The sequence below is a fragment of the Phyllobates terribilis genome, unplaced genomic scaffold (assembly GCF_046119375.1).
Source record: "Phyllobates terribilis strain yellow unplaced genomic scaffold, ASM4611937v1 Scaffold_69__1_contigs__length_7402412, whole genome shotgun sequence".
Lineage (NCBI taxonomy): Eukaryota > Metazoa > Chordata > Amphibia > Anura > Dendrobatidae > Phyllobates > Phyllobates terribilis.
In genome coordinates this window covers 1,692,231-1,717,002 of record NW_027362829.1, presented here as the reverse complement: position 1 = coordinate 1,717,002, position 24,772 = coordinate 1,692,231, and the positions used below count along the sequence as shown (strand labels likewise).

Below are 24,772 nucleotides of genomic sequence, written 5' to 3'. Positions count from 1 at the left end.
TAGTGACGCTTACCCAATCTGAGTATATTCCATTTATAACCACCCTCTGCCTTCTATGCTTTAGCCAGTTAGCTACCCACTTGCAGACATTTTCCCCCAGCCCCATCATTCTCATTTTGTATACCAACCTATTATGTGGCACGCTATCGAACGCTTTTGAGAAGTCGAGATACACGACATCCATTGGTTCCCCCTGATCTACTCGAGAGCTAACCTCCTCGTAGAAGTCAATCAGGTTTGTTTGGCAGGAGCGATTCCTCATGAATCCATGTTGGTTCGGGATTAAAAGATTATTAGCATCAAGATGCTCCGTAATTGCCTCTTTAATGAAGCTTTCAAAAATTTTGCCCACAACGGACGTCAGACTCACCGGCCGATAGTTTCCGGCGTCACTTTTCGCTCCCTTTTTGAATATTGGCACTACATTCGCCTGTCGCCAATCAAGTGGTACAGACCCAGTCTCAGAGTCCTTAAATATAAGATATAATGGTCTATCACATTACTTAGTTCCCTTAGTACCCGTGGGTGTATGCCATCAGGTCCTGGTGATTTGTTTATTTTAATGTTACTGAGGCGTTTCTGTACCCCAGCTTGGGTTAGATTTGTCATACTTAGTGGAGGATTAAGCTGGTCACTTCTCATTTCTCCTGTTAGTTCTATTTCCTTTGTGAAAGTTGTCGAAAAAAAATTATTTAATAGATTAGCTTTATCCTCATCTTTCTCTATGATTTTGCCTTCCTCACTTTTTATCGCTCCAATATTATCCGATTTAATCCTTTTACTATTTGTATACGTAAAGAACAGTTTGGGATTTGATCTACTTTCCCTAGCAATACGTTTCTCTGTTTCCTCCTTCGCTATTTTTATTTGTTTTTTACAGGTTCTCGTTTTTTCCTTGTAACACATTAGTGCCTCCTTACTGTTTTCCTGTTTTAATCTCTTGAATGCCTCTTTTTTGCTATTTAACGCCCCTTTTACGTTCTTGTTCAACCATATTGGTTTCCTCTTATTTCTGGCCCTTTTATTCCCATATGGTATATACCTCTCGCACTGACTATTCAGAATTCTTTTGAAGGTTTCCCATTTACTATTCGTATTTCCTTGATTAAGAACTTTGTCCCAGTCAATAAGTTGAAGGTTTTCTATCAGCTGATCAAACTTCGCCCTCCTAAAGTTTAATGTTTTTGTTGTTCCCTTATTGATAACCCTACTGAAGGGCATTTTGGTGTTTTCAGAAATACTGCTGATACCACTACGTCACTAGAAAGTCAGCGGGAACTTAAGGAGATAATTGTCAGGAAGAAAGGGTTTAGGTTCATGGAGAACTGGGCTGACTTCTCTGTCGGCTACAGGCTGCACCTCAATGGGGAGAAAGCAGATGTGCTGGGGAAAAAAAATGGTCAGATGGATGGAGGAGCTTTCAAACTAGGATCTGGGGGAGGGAGGGTAGCCGTGCAAATAAGGGGGTAGAATAGACAGAGTGAGACATTCAAGGAAAGTAAGGAGGCGAGTAGCAGTAATAAATGTGCTAATAGTATTAAATGTCTGCAGGCAAATGAAAGAAGTCTTGAAAACAAAATGAATGAATTAGACTCTTAGGTCAGCCGCAGATTACAGAAACCTGGTTGGATGAAAGCCATGACTTGGTGTCAAACATAGATGGTTACACTACATTCAAATGGATAGGAAAGAAAAATAGGTAGACGGGTGGGTATTTTCGTTAAAACCAACTTAAGACCTCAAGCTCAATGACGACATGGGGGGCAGTTTCGACAATGTACAGCACACATGCCCAACTCTTGGTGATTATATTTGACCCACGACACCAGAACCACCACACCTATGTGGGGCCATTATTCTGCATGGAGGACTTTGTGGGATCCATTTTACTGTATGGAAAGCTTTGTGGGGCCAATCATACTGAATGGAGGACTTTGTGGGGCCCATTATTCTGTATGGAGGACTATGTGGGGCCCATTATACTGTATACTGGTTGGTCCACAACTTTGTCCAAGTTTTTCATTTTGGCCCTCTACATGTTTTGAGCTTTACATCCCTGATGTAAAGTCAGTATGGGTAATGTACATGGAAATGGCAATAATGGAAAGCTGCTAACTGGACTTTGCTACAAGCCTCCTAATATAGCTAAACATGAAGAGGATGATATGCTGCAACAAATTAAAAAGGCAACAAAAACAAGTCATGGTCAAAAGTGTTGGATCCCTTGAAATTGTGCCAGAAAATGAAGTAATTCTCCCAGAAAATTATTGCAATTACATGTTTTATTATACACGTTTATTTCCTTTGCGGTTATTGAAACAGCACAAGAAAACAGAGAAAAAAAAGGCAAATTGAACATAATTTCACACAAAACCACATAAAATAGGTCGGACAAAATTATTGACACCTTGCCAAAATTGTGGGTAAACAACTCTGTTTCAAGCATGTGAAGCTTGTTCAAACGCAATTGTGGCAAGTAACAGGTGTGGGCAATAAGAAAATCACAACTAAAACCAGATAAAAAAGGGAGAAGTTGATTCAATCTTTGCATTGTGTGCATATGTGTGGCACACTAAGCATGGAGAAAACAGAAAAAGGAGAAGAGAACTGTCTGAGGACTTGAGAACCAAAATTGTTGAAAAATATCAATAATTTCAAGGTTATAAGTCCATCTTTTGAGATCCGGATGTTCCTCTGTCCAATGTGCAACATAATCAATAAATTTACAAACACATACAGTCAAATATGGTGGAGCTTCAAAGAGGTTTTGGGGTTGTTTTGCTGCCTCAGGTCAGGTACCTTGACTGTGTGCAAGGAATCATGAAATCTGAAGATTAGCAAAGGATTTTGGGGCACAATGTAGTGCCTAGTGTCAGAAAGTTGGGTTTGCGTGCTAGGTCATGGGTCTTCCAGCATGACAATGACCCCAAACATACTTCAAGAAGCACCCAGAAAATGGATGGAAACAAAGTGCTGGACAGTTCTGACTAGCAATGAATCCGGATCTAAATCCCATTGAACACCTGTGGAGAGATCTTAAAATTGCTGTTTGGAGAAAAACTTTAAAATTTGAAAGTCCTCAGTGGAGGATACCATCTTTTCAGTTAGCCATTAGTCAGTAAGCTTTCTAGACTACTCAGGTCTTTCATCAGGCATAGTATAACACAAAATCTGAAGAGTCACATATTTATACACAACAGGGCACAGGAATAATGCAATAGATAAGACAAGTGACGTGAAGCAGAACTATCAGTTTCGGAAAGGGATAAGCAGTTGTGGCGGTAAATATGTGTGGACACAAGTAGATCTATTCTTTTTTTCTTTTTTTGGGTGGTGATGAGAATTCATCCTTGTTTTAAGTTTTTGCCTGGTCTCCCCTACATACAGACCCCCAGTTGGACATTTGCTACATATAATTAAGTACATTACATTAGTTGTGATGCAGCTGAAAGTCCCTGGGATCTTGTGGTCCTGATGTGAGTTGGGAATCTTTATCTTGTCCGCGGTCATTATAAATGGATGGGTTTTACGTACACAGTTGGTGAGGATAAATTTTGTAAGTTTCACCACAAAGGTGAAACTATCCTCCCGGTCAGTTTGCTTTCCCTCCCAGTACCTTTTAATTCTAACAGTGATGAGTTTCTGGGAGATTATACTTGTTCCTTTTATTTTTGGTTCTCCTTAGCTTGCCTTCTTTGCCCTATATGAATGTGTTTTTGTTTCTCATTCAGAGTTTTCATATTTTACTTCATACTTTCCTTTCCCCTTGTTGAGAGTGTTTTGCAGCCTCCTCTCTGGTTCCTCAGGAGGTATGAGAAACTCCTCAACGGCTTATTAGTTAGTTAGGTGTGTGGTGGCATTTTTAGTTGTGCAGCTAGGTTTTTTTTCTAGTTTCTACAGAGACTAGTTGGGTGTAGTTGCGGCATTCTCCCCTGTGTGGGTTCTCTGGTGGCTATCAAGATGCGCTTTCTGGTTAAAACATTTCCCACATTTTGAACATGAAAAAGGCTTCTCCCCTGTATGAGTTCTCTGGTGCTTATCAATATCTGATTTCTGGTTAAAACATTTCCCACATTCTGAACAAGAAAAAGGCTTCTCTCCTGTGTGAGTTCTCTGATGTTTGATAAGACTTGATTTCTCTGTAAAACATTTCCCACATTCTGAACATGAAAAAGGCTTCTCCCCTGTGTGAGTTTTGTGATGTTTGGTAAGAGTTGATTTCTCTGTAAAACATTTCCCACATTCTGAACAGGAAAATGGCTTTTCTCCTGTGCGAGTTCTCTGATGGTTGATAAGAGTTGATTTCTCTGTAAAATATTTCCCACATTCTGTACAGGAAAATGGCTTCTCCCCTTTGTGAGTTCTCTGATGTTTATTAAGATATGATTTGTGTCCAAAACATTTTCCACAATCTGAACATGAAAAAGGCTTTTCCCCTGTGTGAGTTCTCTGATGTTTGGTAAGATTTGATTTCTTTGCAAAAGATTTTCCACATTCTGAACATGAAAATGGCTTCTCCCCTGTGTGAGTTCTCTGATGTACAATAAGATTTGATTTCTCTGAAAAACATTTCTCACATTCTGAACAGGAAAATGGCTTCTCTCCTGTGTGAGTTCTCTGATGGTTGATAAGAGTTGATTTCTCTGTAAAATATTTCCCACATTCTGAACAGGAAAATGGCTTCTCCCCTGTGTGAGTTCTCTGATGTATACTAAGATATGATTTCTGTACAAAACATTTCCCACAATCTGAACATGAAAAAGGCTTCTCCTCTGTGTGGTTTCTCTGGTGCTTAAGAAAACTAGATTTCTGGTTAAAACATTTTCCACATTCTGAACATGGAAAAGGCATCTCCCCTGTGTGAGTTCCCTGATGTATATTAAGATTTGATTTCTGGTTAAAACATTTTCCACATTCTGAACAGGAAAATGGCTTCTCCCCTGTGTGAGTTCTCTGATGTGCGATAAGATTTGATTTCTCTGTAAAACATTTACCACATTCTGAACAGGAAAATGGCTTCTCCCCTGTGTGAATTCTCTGATGTGCGATAAGATTTGATTTCTCTGTAAAACATTTACCACATTCTGAACAGGAAAAAGGCTTCTCCCCTGTGTGAGTTCTCTGGTGCCTAACAAGATCTGATTTCTGATTAAAACATCTCCCACACTTGGAACAAGAAAATCTATTCTTCGCTGTGTGAATTTTTTGAGGTTTAAGAAAAGACTTTTTGAGAGGAAAACTATTTCTATATTCTGAACGTGAAAATGGCTTCTTTGCTTTAGAAGCAGTTTGTTTTTTAATGCTTGTTTTGTGACTTTGATTTTCCTTAGTAGTCGGTAATGAATCAGAAGACAGGACCTGTATCAAAGGATCAGATGACAGATCTTTGCTGTGAAGGGATGATGGTAAATCTGGAGAAATGTCATTCATTTCAATTATATCCTGTTGGATCTGAAAATTATCTGATTTGAAAACTGAAAATGTCAGCTGTCCCTCTGATCTCCTGGTACAGACATCTGCCAAGAATAAAACCAATTATTATTTTTAATAAAAAATCCTTGAATTTTATATTTTTGAACATTTCTACTTAAACTCTCCATAAAAAAGGCAAGTTATATAAAAAAAAAATTCACTTATTCACCAGGACAATGACTGTCTAATAGGAAACTTCATAGGATGGATCAGTAGAGCGAGTTCCACTGTTTTTTCATTCTGCCTCCAAAATATGGAATAAAAAGCCACCAAACAATGTTATGTAGGCGAAAATAATACCAATAAAAACTTCTACTTATTTGACAAAAAACAAGTCCCCACTCAGATCCATCATCTGTCAATGGAAAAACAGAGGTTTCCATATTACTAGTGGCTCAAAGGCTCTTGAAAAGCAACATGGCTTCCATAAACCAATCCAGCAATATCCACTCTCCCAAAGTCAGATCTCCCCCTCACTTCTGAGCTTTGCAGTAGTTTATGTGCCTAAGTCACATTCAGCATCCATGTATTTGGTATTACTATAATGAGAAGAACCCACTTAATTTACGGTGTGTGTCTCCTGGAGCACAATCTGGGCACTATGTGTTGGGTAATAAAATAGCATATTTGCAATTTTCACTCTCCAACATCCACTGCGTGCTAATTTCTGGAGAGTGACTGTAGAGTCAAAATAGTCACTTCTCCTATAAATTAATTCACTGAGGGTTATAATTTCCAAAATGGAGTCACTTTATGGGGATTTCTACTGCTTCTGCAAAAGGTGTGTCCCAACTCCTCTGGGACGTCTACTTCTCCTCCTGCTTCGACTTGTGTGAGGTCTACTTTTGACACCAGAAGCCGCCTTATTCATTCTGCAGGCGGCGCTGGTGATGGAAGAGACGTCAGAACCAGAAGCTCTGCGAGGCGCAGGCTCTGCGCAGCCACTAAGATTAGGGTTGCAGGGACCAGTAGTACCATCCAGTTTTGCAGTATGGGTGTGTGTGCTGTCCAGCTGGAATAATCTGCTCCCTACTTCAGCCATTTGGAAAGCACCGCACCCTACTAAAGCTGGAAGCATATTGCCGGAAGCTGCCAGATACAGCCTTGTTCTCCTCTGGTTCAGTCCTCTGTGCTCAGCTCCCGGCTTGTGTATTTGTTTCTGTTGTGACCTCGGCCCGTTTACTGACTACTCTTGTGTCTTCTGATTTTGTATTTTCTCTGCCCTCCTGTTCTGACCCGGCTATCTGACTATTCTTCTTCCCATGTCACTCCACAGAACAGCAGGTAACACCGTGGCCCAAGCCTAGGGGTCTCTGTGTAAGTCCAGATCCATGTAGAGAGGTTAAAGGGTGATGAGGAAAGTAATTTGTGAAATATGTAAACGGGGTAGATAAGACAAGCCTGTTCGTGGTAGCCATCTTTTGAGCTGCCAGGTGACCATGAACAGCGCCCCCAATACATTGTGTCTGCAAACTATTCCAGCAAAATCTGCATTCCTAATAGCTAAATGTCGCTCCTTCCCTTCTTAACCTGCCATGTGCCCAGACAGTAGTGTACAGCTGTATATAGGGTATTGTCAAATTCAAAAGAAGTTGGAAAATAATTTGTAAGGTCCATTTGTTTCTTATTATCCTTTGTGAAAAATTTCAAAGTTATCACCACATAAAGTGACATCTGTCAGATTTGAAAAATGGGGCCTGATCATCTGCACATTCTGCGTACGCTGTCATTTGGCTTTGTAGTTTACAGACCTGGGCAGGTAACGGTCAGCATCATCTAATCCCAGGGGGTAGGTGGATCCTCCAGGTTGTAAGTTCTATAGAAAAGGGCTTTCACAATTTCCCAAAGTAATCTGAACATTTTCGGACGGAGGAGAATGTTGTGGTCTAGCGGCAAAATGGTGATCACACGATTGTGATACAGCCGGACTACACAAACGATAAAGCAGCCACAGCCGGTGACTGAGAAGAATCTGTGACTTCTCAGTATTCAGTGATTACTACTCACCTGGGTAGTCATATGTAGAAATCTCCTCTTTACACCGCTCATCATCCCTCACATATGTCTCTGTAGTATTACTATGGGTCAGATCTTCACCCTGAAACAAATATTGTAAAAGTCACAGACAGATGGAGAAGTCACATCTATGATTGGCTCTAATCCTGCCATCTCCACCGTTCTCATTACACAAATATAAAACATAATAATGGTGGATAAAACAAGACTGAATCCAAAAATACAAAACCTTTACAGCCGTCTACACATCATAGGGGAGATCTCATGACTCCTTCTCTCCATCTACCTGATGATCCTGAGGAACATTGGGATCTTCTTGTTTACAGTCCTGTGGAAGAAGAGGATGGGGACATCTCTCTGGTGTTGTCCTCTTACTGGATAGATCTGGAGGAAACACATACAGGGACTGAATTCATTCTTTACATACAGATAATTATAGGCCGTGTGTATTTAGTCCTGTCTATTACCTGGTGATGTGAGGGGCTGGGGAACCTCCATCATGACGTTCTTGTATAGATCTTTGCGTCCTTCTAAATACTCCCACTCCTCCATGGAAAAATAGACGGCGACATCCTGACACCTTATAGGAACCTGACACACACAATGATACCGTCATCTCCCCGATCCCTTCATAGTGTTACTGTATAATGTCCCATCATTCCCAGCAGTGTCACCTCTCCAGTCAGCAGCTCAATCATCTTGTAGGCGAGTTCTAGGATCTGGTCATTGATGTCCTCATGTATCAGGGGGTGAGGTGGAGGCCCCGTGATTAATCTCTGGTTATGGAGAGACACAGTAATAAATCTCACTCCAGACATTTCCAGAGTTCTCACCTCTCCAGTTCTGTCCATCTGTTATTTCCATAGATAAGAATGATGTAATGTGACGTCATCAGAATCTCTCACCTCTCCAGTAAGCCGGAAGAGGATCTCTAGGGTGAGGTGTAATATCCTCTCCGCCATCTTGTCTCTGTCCATATCCATCTTTGATGGGTAAATCAGAAAAATTTTCTTATATAGAAGATCTTCACTGAGAGGATCCGATATTGTAGAGACCTGAAGGAGAAAAAGATAAGCTGATGGAACATTATAAAAATCCTGTGTAATAATACAACTATTGGAGATAATGAGAGGAAACATATAAGGAGATTTATTATTTTACAGTATTTAGTTTTCTTCTTTATATCTAGTAATAAAACCTTTATATTTTAGGACACATACAACAAGCAGTTTCTTCCTTGGAGTCTGCAGCTGAATACGTTTCTCATAGACGCACTGTCAGGGAAATATTGAGAAAATATTAACAATTTCTCCCAAACCCCTCTTAAACAGTGTATAATATTTCGTCAAACCCCATTAATGCGGATACAACATCATAGTATAGAGCAAGTATATATACAAATTGAAGAGAGGCGACACCTACTAGCCTCCTGGATGGTATTCAAAGGTAGGAATTCAAAAGTGTGGAGATATGGTGACACTGGTTACTTGGGTCTGCAGAAAAGAGCAGAGAGTGGCAGACTCAAGAGTTATCAGCTGAGAGGGACTGTGGAGGCAGAGATAGACCGAATAGAGCTGGACGTAGCATACCTGTGACCCCTAGTTCCTGGTTATAAGGTGGTACTGCACGTAGTGGCTTAGAGGAACGCGGTGTCCACCGCTAGTTCCTGGTGCTGTGAGCGTTGTCAGGGGCAGGATGGTATCAGCTGACCAATTGCCACCAATCCCGCAGTGCTGTGTAGTGTGCACTTCGGAAGTGCACGTGTGACGTCACCGGAAGTGACGCGTTGCTCCCAGGAAGCTGTGCGTTCCGCAGGCCGGTGTAAATGCGTTCCAGTGAGCCGGAAGTTTGAGTGCCAGGGAGAGAGAATGTGGGTTCCACCAGTATAGAGCATAAGACCCAATGGGCATGAGGCAGAGCCTTTGTTGGAGTGGAGAAGGATCCAGGAGAGGGGACAAGAGTGTGCCAGAGAGGAATAATCTGCAATAAAGGATACAATATATGAGTAGGATATGGAGATCAAAACATGTATATTATTGACCTATTCAAATTGAAGACCACATTTCCAAATGTCAAATACATTTCAACATAGGGTCACATAAGATCCCTGGGTGACAAGTTTCTCTATACCAATTGTTCAATGAGAACCAAACTCCAATCATAAAAAAACCTTATATAAAAAGCCAGTAGTTCATAGTCCCTATTAAGGCCTTTCGACTCTAAGAACTGTAATTCATGAATCCAGTAGGCTTATCTACGTTTGAGAAGGCTCACTCGGTCGCTTCCCCGACGTGGTGTCAAAACTTGTTCCAATAACTGGTATTTGAATTGAGAAATACTATGTCCTGCCGTGATAAACTGTTGGGGAATGGGTAACATTAGGTTTTTGCACCAAATTGTGGACTTGTGCTTTGAAATCCTATCCATTATGGGATGTGCCGTCTCCCCCACATAGATTCGGCCGAATGCACATTTAATAAGATATACCACATATGAACTGTCACATGTAAAGTACCCTTTGATGTTGTATATTTTGCCAGTTTGTGGGTGATGAACAATGCTACCCCTGAGGACATTGTTGCATTGACGACATTGGAGACATGGGAATGTGCCCATTTTGGGATTCTGCAAAAAACATTGTTTAGGACCTAGGTACGCTGCGCCCAAATCGGCACATACCAGAGAGTCTCTAATATTGGTTGCTCTCTTAAAACACGGTAGGAAGGGTTGTTAGAACGCAGGGATCGTGGAATAACCGGTTTGTAAGATGTTCCTGTGTTTCCTAATGGTTTTATGTAAGATGTAGGCGAAGGGCTGTAACGTGTGAACAAAGGGGATTCTGTCCTTCTGTCCTGTTTGGACGATCAGTTCTGGAATTCGACGCCTGGGGATGCAAGAAGCTAGGTGGATAGCCTCGTTCAGTGAATTTGGTCGACATTTCTTGTAACCTCTGATTGCGGATAGTTTCACTGGACACAATCCGTTTGACCCTCTGAAATCGTGATGTAGGTATAGATTTCTTCATCGACCTTGGATGATTGCTAGAAAAGTGTAATAGGCCATTGAGATCGGTGGGCTTGGAATAGTGGTCAGTTAGGTGGCCCTGTGTATCCTTGATCACCATGGTATCAAGGAAACTAACACGGCTTGAATCATATGTCATGGTGAAGCGTCTTGAAACCACAGACGTTTAATGTTGTGGGATTGATTGCATCAGATAAATGTCTTCTAATACATTTTTTTTAGCGACTCTGACGTGCATCCCACATATTATAGTTTACTCACTATACATTCTATTAAATGCACTGCTCAAAAAAATAAAGGGAACACTCAAATAACACATCCTAGATCTGAATGAATGAAATATTCTCATTGAATACTTTATTCTGTACAAAGTTGAATGTGCTGACAACAAAATCACACAAAAATCATCAATGGAAATCAAATTTATTAACCAATGGAGACCTGGATTTGGAGTCACCCCCAAAATTAAAAGTGGAAAAACACACTACAGGCTGATCCAACTTTGATGTAATGTCCTTAAAACAAGTCAAAATGAGGCTCAGTATTGTGTGTGGCCTCCACGTGCCTGTATGTCCTTCCTACAATGCCTGGGAATTCTCCTGATGAGGTTCCGCAAACTCCTGGACAGTCTGTGTTGTAACGTGACGTTGGTGGATGGAGCAAGACATGACCCAGCTTTCGTCCTTCTCCATCACAGCAACATCCCTTTAAAAACATATAAAAACTCGATACTGAGACTCTTGATCACGTCTGCTAGAGCATGTATTCCCTCGCTATGGAAAAGTAACACTATCCCGACAATCTCACTATGGTTCTCCAAAATAAATGAGATTATGTTAAGGGAGGAGCTCACCTACACGATCAATAACTCCCATGATAAATTTTATAAAACATGGTCCTACTGGAGTTTAAATCTTCCGCTGATAACTTTCCCCTATGAGGTCAAGGTAAAGTCTATACTTCAGGAGCCTCTCTGACGTTACCCTAACCCTTTTACCCATACATCCCTTCCCCCACTTCCCTTTGTCTTTCTGTATATTTGTGTTTTTGGTTTTAACTACTCGTTTTTTCTTTTATAACCCTTATTTGTTAACCAACATGAATATGTAATGACTTAATGTTTAAGTCAGAGTCACCACGCTGGTATATCCTAAAACACATTGAACCAATGTTCTACCAGCGACTCTACTTTGGATTGTGTTAACTTCTTTCATTTTGTTTTCAAATGTTTTGGAAATACTGGTTATTGTTATGGTTATGTGGTCATGTTTGACCTACTACTTGTTACACAACTAGTACCCGGCGTTTGTATTTGTATTTCCTTTTCAAAACTTAATAAAGATAAATTTATGAAGGATAACCAAGTCACAATGCGTTTGATATTTGTTTCTTGAAAAAAAAACTAGGTGAAAGTTTTCCGCCTTTTTGGATACAAAACTCAAACAAAATATGTAAAAGAATTTACAAAGTCTGGAGGATGGATCTGAGACATCGAAAAAACTAAGTTTGAAAGAGATATCAAAGACGAGTCAAATTCAATTTACACATGGAAATGAAAAACCAAGAGCTACTGTTCTGAAATACAGGTCGCACAATAAATTCAAAGGAAATAGAGGAGAGCGGAGGCCAGCTTCACAAATCCTAATGTGTCCATGGGTTCCTCTAATTATAATTCTCTGAGGACTTATCTGATGTATCAGTGGGATCAACTAAAGACAGATGGAACAAAAATAAATTCTCAAGTATTCCCCACAATTCAGCACAAAACAACAGGCCGGAAGAAAGCTCAAATGTGACCGGACATGTGCGTTCCATGCTGGAGTGCATCACGGTCTCCTATCTGCGAATGCGCATGTCCGGAAGCATGCGTTCCACGCTGGATCGCATAATGGTTTTGGATTGCATACCACCAACATAGAAAAGTCCTATCTCTGAGATCAGCGTCATGGGAGACTAAAAACAAGTATTTCACATCCTCCCATCATGCAAAAGGCACGTAGATCTACTTTATCACTACATAAAATATGGGATGATGGCCCACAGTATATTCCTAAATGATCACATTAGACCCCCATTGCATAATTAGAGATACACAAGGATCATCACATTTGCTAGTTACTAAATAGTATATGTAGGATATAACTGATAAGAAATAATTCTGATATAGAAGCTCAGATATCTCGATGACGTACAATAATATGTGAACTCCAATCACTGGGAACTGAGTAGCAATGAATAGAGTATAAAATCCAAAATGTAATCCGGAATGGGGCTGTATTCACACAAAACAAGCATAGGAAATTGGCTCATTCAGTCCCTTAGGGTCTAGTCAATCCAGTCTGGAAATCCACTCACTTTCCTTTTTGAGGATATATCTATTGTGATCACCTCCTATCACATTGGGTTTAACCACATCAATGATACAAAAGGAGATGTCTCTGGTTTCACCTCGATGTACACTATTCATGTGTCTCGCTAATCGGGTGTCCTGACCATGGCATATGTCATTCAAATGCCCCCCACCCTCCTCCTAGACTCCCTCTTGGTCTTGCCTACATAATCTGTCCAAACACAAAAAATAAAACAAGAACCGGCAACTTTGTACGGGGAAGACAATTGGTCCAGGAATAGTGTACCGATGTCATACAATAAAGAAGTACGTTTTACGGACCGGTGAGTGCTACCCTTTCTTCTTATTTGCTTACATGTTACCTACATAATCTAGGGGGCAGGTGCATGTGGCCATATATACAAGTCCTGAGGTTTTACAGTTGGAATAACCCCTCTGAAAAAAGTTTTTACTCGTGGAGGAACTCGAGAAAGATTTACATGGTCTCATCCAATTACATGTACAACATTCTCCACATCTAAAGAAACCACAGATTCTTCTATCTAGCCAAGTCCCCTTGGGTGCAGTTTTTTGGTAGAAACTATGCACTAAACGGTCCCTAATTGACCAACCCTTTCTGAAAGTTATTGTGGGAGTAGATCACACAGCACCCTCCGAGCTGGGTCGGCCACAAGTATATCCCAGGTCACTCTGATTGTCATAAGTTTTTCTTACTCGTGCTACCCCATCTTTTTCTTGGTCTCTTGGTTAGGTATGGAGGAGTCTGTTTCTCCCATTTTTCTGCAAACGATGATGTGGAATCCAAAATGTACCATGAGTACCCTATAATCCCTTAATCTGGTGTTCAGGTCTATTGCCAGTATATTCTATTGCCAGTATATTAAAATCTGTGACATTATGGCAGTACCTTCTCAACCATAAAAATTGACCCTTGGGTATTCCTCTTTTTATGGGGATGGGGTGGTGGCTATTCCACTTCAATAGTTTATTAGTGCTTGTAGGTTTATGGTAGATGAGTGTTCCTAGGGTCCCATCCCGTTCTATCTAGATTAGTACATCCAGGAAAGTCAACTGGTTATAATTAAACTCCGATGTAAATCTCAGGCCGACTCTATTGATGTTCAGTTCTCTGACAAATTCAAAAGATTGTTCACTCGTCCCTGACCAGATGATTAAAATGTAGTCTATATATTTGTACAATACCCCAATATATGAATGCCATCACTTATGATCATCCCTGAATATTGTGGATTCCTCCCACCAGCCAAGGAATAGGTTAGCATACGAGGGGGCACAAGGGCTCCCCATCGCAGTACCACTGAGCTGGTGGAAGTACTTCCTGTCAAAAATAAATAAGTTATGAGTAAAAGTTAATTTTAGAAGATCCTCCATGAAGTCATTATGTCTGCTACACTCTATTGATCTCGATTTCAATAAACGTCTTACTCCTCTGATACCATCATCATGTGGTATATTACTGTACAAAGCCTCGATATCTAGTGAGGCCTGCTCCCCTACATGCATGTATACATGCTCGAGGGTCTACATGTAGGGGAGCAGCCAAAGGGAAAACCAACTCCAGAGGGATTATTCCAACTGCAGGACCTCAGGCGGTACTGGGAGAACATTACACTGTGTGGGGGCATTACACATACTACATAAGGGGCATAATAGGGGCATTACAATGTGTGGGGCATCATACATACTGCATAAGGGGCATAATGGGGGCATTACACTGTGTGGGGGGCATCATACATACTGCACAAGGGGCATAATGGGGGCATTACACTGTGTGGGGGGCATCATACGTACTGCATAAGGGGCATAATGGGGGCATTACACTGTGTGGGGCATCATACATACTACATAAGGGGCATAATGGGGGCATTACACTGTGTGGGGGCATCATACATACTACATAAGGGGCATAATGCATTACAATGTGTGGGGCATCATACATACTGCACAGGGGGCATAATGGGGGCATTATACTGTGTGGGGGCATCATACATCCTGTATAAGGGGCATAATGGGGGCATTACACTGTGAGGGGGCATCATACATACTACATAAGGGGCATAATGCATTACAATGTGTGGGGCATCATACATACTGCACAAGTGGCATAATGGGGGCTTTACACTGTGAGGGGGCATCATACATCCTGCATAAGGGGCATAATGGGGGCATTACACTGTGTGGGGGCATCATACATCCTGCATAAGGGGCATAATGGGGGCATTACACTGTGTGGGGGCATCATACATACTGCATAAGGGGCATAATGGGGGCATTACACTGTGTGGGGGCATCATACATACTGCATAAGGGGCATAATGGGGGCATTACACTGTGTGGGGGCATCATACATCCTGCATACGGGGCATAATGGGGGCATTACACTGTGGGGGCATCATACATCCTGCATAAGGGGCATAATGGGGGCATTACACTGTGTGGGGGCATCATACATCCTGCATAAGGGGCATAATGGGGGCATTACACTGTGTGGGGGCATCATACATCCTGCATAAGGGGCATAATGGGGGCAGTACACTGTGTGGGGGGCATCATACATCCTGCATAAGGGGCATAATGGGGGCATTAAACTGTGTGGGGGCATCATACATCCTGTATAAGGGGCATAATGGGGGCATTACACTGTGTGGAGGCATCATACATCCTGCATAAGGGGCATAATGGGGGCATTACACTGTGGGGGGCATCATACATCCTGCATAAGGGGCATAATGGGGGCATTACACTGTGTGGGGGCATCATACATCCTGCACAAGGGGCATAATGGGGTCATTACACTGTGTGGGGGCATCATACATCCTGCACAAGGGGCATAATGGGGTCATTACACTGTGTGGGGGCATCATACATCCTGCATAAGGGGCATAATGGGGGCATTACACTGTGTGGGGGGCATCATACATACTGCATAAGGGGCATTACACTGTGTGGAGGCATCATACATCCTGCATAAGGGGCATAATGGGGGCATTACACTGTGGGGGGCATCATACATCCTGCATAAGGGGCATAATGGGGGCATTACACTGTGTGGGGGCATCATACATCCTGCACAAGGGGCATAATGGGGTCATTACACTGTGTGGGGGCATCATACATCCTGCACAAGGGGCATAATGGGGTCATTACACTGTGTGGGGGCATCATACATCCTGCATAAGGGGCATAATGGGGGCATTAAACTGTGTGGGGGCATCATACATCCTGTATAAGGGGCATAATGGGGACATTACACTGCGTGGGGGCATCATACATCCTGCATAAGGGGCATAATGGGGGCATTACACTGTGTGGGGGGCATCATACATACTGCATAAGGGGCATTACACTGTGTGGGGGCATCATACATCCTGTATAAGGGGCATAATGGGGACATTACACTGCGTGGGGGCATCATACATCCTGCATAAGGGGCATAATGGGGGCATTACACTGTGTGGGGGCATCATACATCCTGCATAAGGGGCATAATGGGGGCATTACACTGTGGGGGGGCATCATACATCCTGCATAAGGGGCATAATGGGGGCATTACACTGTGGGGGGGCATCATACATCCTGCATAAGGGGTATAATGGGGGGCATTACACTGTGGGGCATCATACATCCCGCATAAGGGCATAATGGGAGCATTACACTGTGGGGGGCAGTAAAGGGGTCCTGTACTATGAGAACAATACGTTTCCTCCCTTCCTGTCTCCATAGTTGGGTCGTATGTATCTATTACAGGAAACAGAACAAAAACCTTATGATTCTTATAAAGGGGCAACACAAGACCCCAAAAGAGTCTCGGTGCTGAAGGGGTTAATGCCCCCTGCGCCCAGTAATGGGGAATCTCCACATACCTCCACCTGCAGAGCCGCCACCACATATATGGCTGCTCTGTGCGCACAGGAGCTGTGATGAGGTCACAGGAGGGGAGGAGTCAGGGGTCACATGATCAGGGGCCTCAGTGGATGCAGGACTCTGCTGTGCTGGTTGTCATGGTGCTGGATGAGCTGAAGTTTATGTGTGGGGTCAGGAGGGGTTTACAGTGTGGATGTAGCAGAGCCGCGTGTGTACGAGGTGTACGGAGCAGAGCCGCGTGTGTACGAGGTGTACGGAGCAGAGCCGAGTGTGTACGAGGTGTACGGAGCGGAGCCGCGTGTGTACGAGGTGTACGGAGCGGAGCCGCGCGTGTACGAGGTGTACGGAGCAGAGCCGCGCGTGTACGAGGTGTACGGAGCAGAGCCGCGTGTGTACGAGGTGTACGGAGCAGAGCCGCATGTGTACGAGGTGTACGGAGCAGAGCCGCGTGTACGAGGCGTACGGAGCGGAGCCGCGTGTGTACGAGGCGTACGGAGCGGAGCCGCGCGTGTACGAGGCGTACGGAGCGGAGCCGCGCGTGTACGAGGCGTACGGAGCGGAGCCGCGCGTGTACGAGGCGTACGGAGCGGAGCCGCGCGTGTACGAGGTGTACGGAGCGGAGCCGCGCGTGTACGAGGTGTACGGAGCAGAGCCGCGCGTGTACGAGGCGTACGGAGCGGAGCCGCGTGTACGAGGCGTACGGAGCGGAGCCGCGTGTACGAGGCGTACGGAGCGGAGCCGCGTGTACGAGGCGTACGGAGCGGAGCCGCGTGTGTACGAGGCGTACGGAGCAGAGCCGCGTGTGTACGAGGTGTACGGAGCAGAGCCGCGCGTGTACGAGGCGTACGGAGCGGAGCCGCGCGTGTACGAGGCGTACGGAGCGGAGCCGCGCGTGTACGAGGCGTACGGAGCGGAGCCGCGCGTGTACGTGGCGTACGGAGCGGAGCCGCGCGTGTACGAGGCGTACGGAGCGGAGCCGCGCGTGTACGAGGCGTACGGAGCGGAGCCGCGCGTGTACGTTGCGTACGGAGCGGAGCCGCGCGTGTACGAGGCGTACGGAGCGGAGCCGCGCGTGTACGAGGCGTACGGAGCGGAGCCACTCGTGTACGTGGCGTACGGAGCGGAGCCGCGCGTGTACGAGGCGTACGGAGCGGAGCCGCGCGTGTACGAGGCGTACGGAGCGGAGCCGCGCGTGTACGGGGCGTACGGAGCGGAGCCGCGCGTGTACGGGGCGTACGGAGCGGAGCCGCGCGTGCACGAGGCGTACGGAGCGCAGCCGCGCGTGCACGAGGCGTACGGAGCGCAGCCGCGTGTGTCCGAGGCGTGCGGAGCAGCGCGTGTACGAGGCGTACGGAGCGGAGCCGCGCGTGCACGAGGCGTACGGAGCGGAGCCGCGCGTGCACGAGGCGTACGGAGCGGAGCCGCGCGTGCACGAGGCGTACGGAGCGGAGCCGCGCGTGCACGAGGCGTACGGAGCGCAGCCGCGCGTGCACGAGGCGTACGGAGCGCAGCCGCGCGTGCACGAGGCGTACGGAGCGCAGCCGCACGTGTACGAGGCGTGCGGAGCCGCGTGTGTACGAGGCGTACGGAACGGAGCTGCGCGTGTACGAGATGTACGGAGCCCAGCCGCGTGTGTACGAGGTGTACGGAGCGGAGCCGCGTGTATGAGGTGTACGGGGCGGAGCAGCGCGTGTACGAAATGTACGGAGCAGAGCCGCGCGTGTACAAGGTTTACGGAGCGGAGCCACACGTGTATTAGGTTACGGAGCAGAGCCGCGCATGTGTACGAGGCGTATGGACTCCGGCGATGACACCGCACCTTTCCAGGGACATGACAGCTGATCAGTACAGCTGTCACGTGCCCCTAACAGCCACAGGTGCAGTTGCGATCCATCCATGGCTGTTAACATGTTACAGGGAATTTGTCACCCCTGGGACCTATCTGACCTCTAATATTGGGATCCAGGTGATAGAAGTATGAATCTATACTCACCTGTATGTCCCATATTAGAGGTCTATTTGCTGTGTAATAGCTTTTTATTAAATTAGTTTTGGCAAGCTTCACGCCTATTAGCTTCCTTTCCTTATCCCCCCTCCTCCCCTGCTCGTCACAGGGGCCTGTGACGTGCAGTTCCCGGCCGGATCCCGCGCCTGCGCAATTTGCCCTGTATGGACGGCGCTCTTCTTCCTGCCATCTGTGTAGCCAGGTGGAGCAGGAAACTTGTGCGCAGGCGCCGGTGAGTCACAATTGTGAAATTGCACTTTTTTTGCAATTTCACCACACTTTGAATTATTTTCCTGTTTTCCAGTACACAATATGGTAAAACCAATGGTGTTGTTCAAAAGTACAACTCGTCTTGCAAAAAACAAACCCTCACATGGCCATTGACGGAACAATAAAACATTTATGGCTCTGGAGAGAAAGGGAGCAAAAAACGAAATGGAGAAGCCCAAAGTGGTAAAGGGGTTAATATCAAATAATTATAAAAAAAAAAATAGAAAAGCGTTAGAAAATATTTGTTTTTATTTCTTTCATATAGGAATCGAAGAAAACCAGCGTATGGATCTTTTCCAGCCTGGGTGCCGGGTTATCTGGGCCCATCCATCCAGTGTTGTTCATATGGTGCGAAATCCCTTCCCAGATCCCCTGAATTCCTACCTGGGATGTAAATTCCCTCAGGACCGACCCGCTGAATTCACGTCTTATCAATGAACATTTACATTTTGTTCATATTTATCCGGAACTTTTCGAAAACCGTTTAAATGGTTAACATTTCTGATTAATTCTATCATTTATTTCAGTTAAATGTACAATATAGATTTTTGGCAATGTTCACACTCTGCATCTGAGGCTGAATGGTCCACAATGTACATTATATAATCATTGTCATAGATCATTTTATAGAGAAATTCATAAACATTTTGAAATATAATAAATAGATAGTGTGGAGACATGAGGGTCAGTGGGTGGTCTCATCTTTAGAAAACCATATGGACCACGGCTCACCCCACTGAACGCCCGCTCTCCTTTCCCGTGGACACTACTCAGACCAGACAGGGTGAGGGTAACACAGTGCGCCAATAACTTATTGCACCAACACCAGCCGGTCACATACAATACAGCCCCAGCAAGTACATAAGATTGTGCAGATGACATAATCTCACCTTTCCGCTGGCTCTGAGCAGCTGTGACTTTGGAGCATCCAGGGCTGACTATCCCAACTTCTGGCCGGCAACCAGGGAGGAGGTAGCGGCAAGCTTAGGAAGCTGAGTGAGTGCAGTGAGGTACATAGCCAGGTGACCTGATTGTCTCAACCTGGATTCTCCAGCGTCTTTGAGGGGTCAGTGATGATCAGTGGAGCAGATCTGTGTTCCTCCAGCTGGTCGGTGGCTTGCTGTAGAGTGTGTGGGAAAAGAGGCAGATGCTACTTTTCTAGGTCACACCTCATATTCAGGTATTTTCCCACTGGATTGGGAGAAGGTCGTCTCTCATTGCTCCAGTGTTCATAGTTTGTCCTTCAATATTTGCAGAACAACCTTGAACTCACTAATACAATAGGTAGACAGCAAAACTAACAATGATCAATCTGTCAGTTAGCATGTGCCTTTGTTCCACGATGACAGCAGGACAATAAGCTGCAGGGGGCGCTATAATCTGTACACAGCAGCCATTCAAGATTCCAACAATTATTTACATCTACAACTAGAGTCACCAACAATAGCTCATGTCCCTGTGCCGACTGACTAATTGCATTTGGCAGAATTAAGAAGAAATGCTGGGTCCTCACATAGATATATATATATAAATATTCAACTATATACAGTATATATAGATATGGACATAAAGTTCAAGTACAGTTGAAACCAGAAGTTTACATACACTATATAAAAAGACACATCTGCATGTTTTTCTCAATATCTGACATGAAATCAGAATAAACCTTTCCCGTTTTAGGTCAATTAGGATTACCATCATTTATAATATTTGCCAAATGCCAGAATAATGAGAGAGAATGTTTTAAGGAATTTTTATTATTTACTGCAAAGTCAAAAGATTCCATACAGTACATTTCATTAGTATTTGGTACCATTGCCCTTAAACTGAATGATTTATGTCAAGCGTTTGGAATATCTTTCCACAAGCTTCTCACAATAGTTGGTCGGAATTTGGGCCCATTCCTCCTAACAAAACTGATGTAACTGATCCTGGTTTGTAGGTCGCCTTGCTCGCACCTGCCTTTTCAGCTTTGCCCATAAATTTTAAATAGGATTGAGATCAGGGCTTTGTGATGGCCACTCCAAAACATTGACTTTGTTATTCTTAAGCCACTCTCTTACCATTTTGGCAGTATGCTTCGGGTCATTGTCCATTTGGAAGACCCATTTCCGCCCAAGCTTTAACTTCCTGGCTGATGTCTTGAGATGTTGCTTCAGTATTGCCACATAATCTTCTTTTCTCATGATACCATCTATTTTGTGAAGTGCACCAGTCCCTCCTGCAGCAAAAAAAATCTACAACATGATGCTGCCACCCCCGTTTTACAGTTGGGATGGTGTTCTTATGCTTCCAAGCTTCTCCCCTTTTCCTCCAAACGTAACGATGGTCATTAAGCCCAAAAAGTTCTATTTTAGTTTCATCAGACCACAGGACATGTCTCCAAAAATTAAATGAGTTGTCCAGTACTTTTTACTATGGCCCAAATGTATTTACCCTGTTAAGATAAGGGTTTTTGTAAATACTTTTCGTTGTCGTTCTGACCTGTGAGCGGCGCTATCGCTGGCCACTCTCAAGCATCACGTGACCCCCAACTGCAGCCGGCTCTTCCTTCTGCTGATGTCACGTCAAGTGAGGTGAGACATCAGTGACAAGGTCCCCGCATTGGATAACGGGCTGTGGGCAGGGTTACCCTGCGAGTCGCACCCAGCATCCACTGCACGCTTTCCCAATGAGGAGAGGGAAAGTGCGCGGTGGATGCTGGGTGTGACGCTCGGGGTAACCCCACCCACAGCCCATCACTCACTGTGGAGCGCAGCACTGAGTCACGCCCGGCTGCAGCCAGAATTTGACGTGACATCAGTGGATGTCAGAGCCGGCTGCAGCCGGGGGTCACCAGAGCGGCCAAAAGGACAACGAAAGGTATTTACAAAAACCCTTATCTGAACAGGGTAAATACATTGGGGGATATTTGGGCCATAGTAAAAAGTACTTGACATCTTTAAGGTCTTTGCTACTGTGCAGATTTGCTAACATTAATCTGGCTCTTTTATGTTTCTTTTGCAGTAATGGCTTCTTCCTGGCAGAGTGGCCTTTCAGCCCATGTTGATACAGTACTCATTTCACTGTGGATATTGACACAATCTTACCAGCTTCCGTCATCATCTTCACAAGGTCTTTTGCTTTTGTCCTTGGGTTGATATGCACATGTCGGACCAAAGCAAGTTCATCTCTGGGACACAGAACCAGTCTCCTTCCTGAGCGGTATGATGGCTGGACATTCCCATCTTGTTTGTACTTGCGTATAATTGTTTGTACAGATGAACGAGGCACCTTGAGGTATCTTGAAATTGTACCCAAGGATGAGCCAGACTTGTGCAAGTCCACAATTCTCTTCCTGATATCTTGGCTTATTTCTTTAGACTTTCCCATGATGCTACACAAAGAAGCAGTGTCTTTCAGGTGTGCATTAAAATACAGCCACAGATGTGTCTCTAATTAACTTTGCAGTAAGTAATAAAAATGCCATAAAACATTCTCGCTTCCTCATTATTCTGGCATTTGACAAATATTATAAATTATGGTAATCCTAATTGACTTAAAACGGGAAAGGTTTATTCTGATTTCATATCAGATATTGAGAAAAACATGCATATGTGTCTTTTTATATAGTGTATAGAAACTTCTGGTTTCAACTGTACATAGAACTTTATTCACACAGATACAGTTGAAACCAGAAGTTGGGCCCCGCTTTATGTATAATTTGATCTCATTGTTTCCTTATTGTCTTAATTAATTCACTTAGACGGGCATTTTATAGGTAGCTTTTAGACGGGTAGCTACCTTCTGTCCTCGAATCATCATGATTTTATTATGTCTTGCTAATATCTTAGGCCTAATATATCAGGCCTTCTTGCCCCTTTTGGGGGCATGATTAATTTTTACATATTACTGACTTAGACATGTAAACATTAGTTTATCTTAGATCTCTTGCTATGAATTTTTATATATTTTTAATCATGATGTCCATTAGATACATATATACCCGCAATTATGTGCTCACTTGCCCTATATTGATTATTTTATATTGATATGCTGTTCTCCAGCACATGTCACTTTATCTTAGTATGCCTGTGCACTTGTCACTTTATCTTAGTATCCCTGTGCACTTGTCACTTTATCTTAGTATCCCTGTGCACTTGTCACTTTATTAAAATGCCTATTGATTTTCACATATGTGTTATTTGCTGTATTTTCAGCACTAGTCACTTTTTTGCCCCTATGGTAATGCCACTACATGGAGATAACTTTAAAGGGCATTATCATTTTTTCATTCTTATCCTATCCTACTCTTTCCTGGCACCGGCCCTGGTGCCGGTCCATTCATATAACTTTAATTAGCATCTTCACTTTCACCACACTCATCATTGTATTCACTTTCCACCAGTAAGAGGCTAGGCAGCTTTATTTATTCTTTATTTTTCATATTTTCAAAGTGATTTATTACACATCATTATGTTTCTCATTAGATATAATCCCCTCAGTGTATCATTGTGCATCATTTTCCCTGCAACACGGCCCCCCTTAAATTATTCTAATATATTCATAACTCATCATTTCATAATCTATAATTCATTATATACCTACAGTACAGACTAAAAGTTTGGACACACCTTCTCATTTAAAGATTTTTCTGTATTTTCATGACTATGAAAATTGTACATTTACACTGAAGGCATCAAAACTATGAATTAACACATGTGGAATTATATACTTAACAAAAAAGTGTGAAACAACTGAAAATATGTCTTATATTCTAGGTTCTTCTAAGTAGCCACCTTTTTGCTTTGATGACTGCTTTGCACACTCTTGGCATTCTCTTGATGAGCTTCCAGAGGTAGTCACCAGAAATGGTCTTCCAACAATCTTGAAGGAGTTCCCAGAGATGCTTAGCACTTATTGGCCCTTTTACCTTCACTCTGCGGTCCAGCTCACCCCAAACGATCTCGCTTGGGTTCAGGTCTGGTGACTGTGGAGGCCAGGTCATCTGGCGTAGTACCCCATCACTCTCCCTCTTGGTCAAATAGCCCTTACACAGCCTGGAGGTGTGTTTGGGGTCATTGTCCAGTTGAAAAATAAATGATGGTCCAACTAAACGCAAACCGGATGGAATAGCATGCCGTTGCAAAATGCTGTGGTAGCAATGCTGGTTCAGTATGCCTTCAATTTTGAATAAATCCCCAACAGTGTCACCAGCAAAGCACCCCCACACCATCACACCTCCTCCATGCTTCACGGTGGGAACCAGGCATGTAGAGTCCATCCGTTCACCTTTTCTGCGTCGCACAAAGACACGGTGGTTGGAACCAAAGATCTCAAATTTGGACTCATCAGACCAAAGCACAGATTTCCACTGGTCTAATGTCCATTCCTTGTGTTCTTTAGCCCAAACAAGTCTCTTCTGCTTGTTGCCTGTCTTTAGCAGTGGTTTCCTAGCAGCTATTTTACCATGAAGGCCTGCTGCACAAAGTCTCCTCTTAACAGTTGTTGTAGAGATGTGTCTGCTGCTAGAACTCTGTGTGGCATTGACCTGGTCTCTAATCTGAGCTGCTGTTAACCTGCGACTTCTGAGGCTGGTCAATCGGATAAACTTATCCTCAGAAGCAGAGGTGACTCTTGGTCTTCCTTTCCTGGGGCGGTCAACATGTGAGCCAGTTTTTTTGTAGCGCTTCATGGTTTTTGCAACTGCACTTGGGGACACTTTCAAAGTTTTCCCAATTTTTCGGACTGACTGACCTTCATTTCTTAAA

At 43.9% G+C, this 24,772-nt stretch overlaps 1 protein-coding gene across 4 annotated transcripts in view; it reads right to left on the bottom strand.

Annotated features, from left to right (window-relative positions):
• Positions 1-2,264: 2,264 nt before the first annotated feature.
• Positions 2,265-24,772, bottom strand: part of LOC141194352 (uncharacterized) — a 51,700-nt gene continuing 29,192 nt past the window's right edge. The window contains exons 1-9 of one of the 4 annotated variants that reach the window (XM_073662255.1): positions 16,747-16,835; positions 9,078-9,468; positions 8,911-8,981; positions 8,394-8,543; positions 8,163-8,264; positions 7,956-8,079; positions 7,775-7,872; positions 7,480-7,570; positions 2,265-5,516 (exon numbers count right to left, since the gene is read on the bottom strand). In XM_073662255.1, the coding sequence (XP_073518356.1) occupies positions 3,904-5,516; positions 7,480-7,570; positions 7,775-7,872; positions 7,956-8,079; positions 8,163-8,264; positions 8,394-8,471 (2,106 nt within the window). In that variant the 5' untranslated portion in view covers positions 8,472-8,543; positions 8,911-8,981; positions 9,078-9,468; positions 16,747-16,835 and the 3' untranslated portion in view covers positions 2,265-3,903. The other 3 variants (XM_073662256.1, XM_073662257.1, XM_073662258.1) reach the window with 3 other exon arrangements.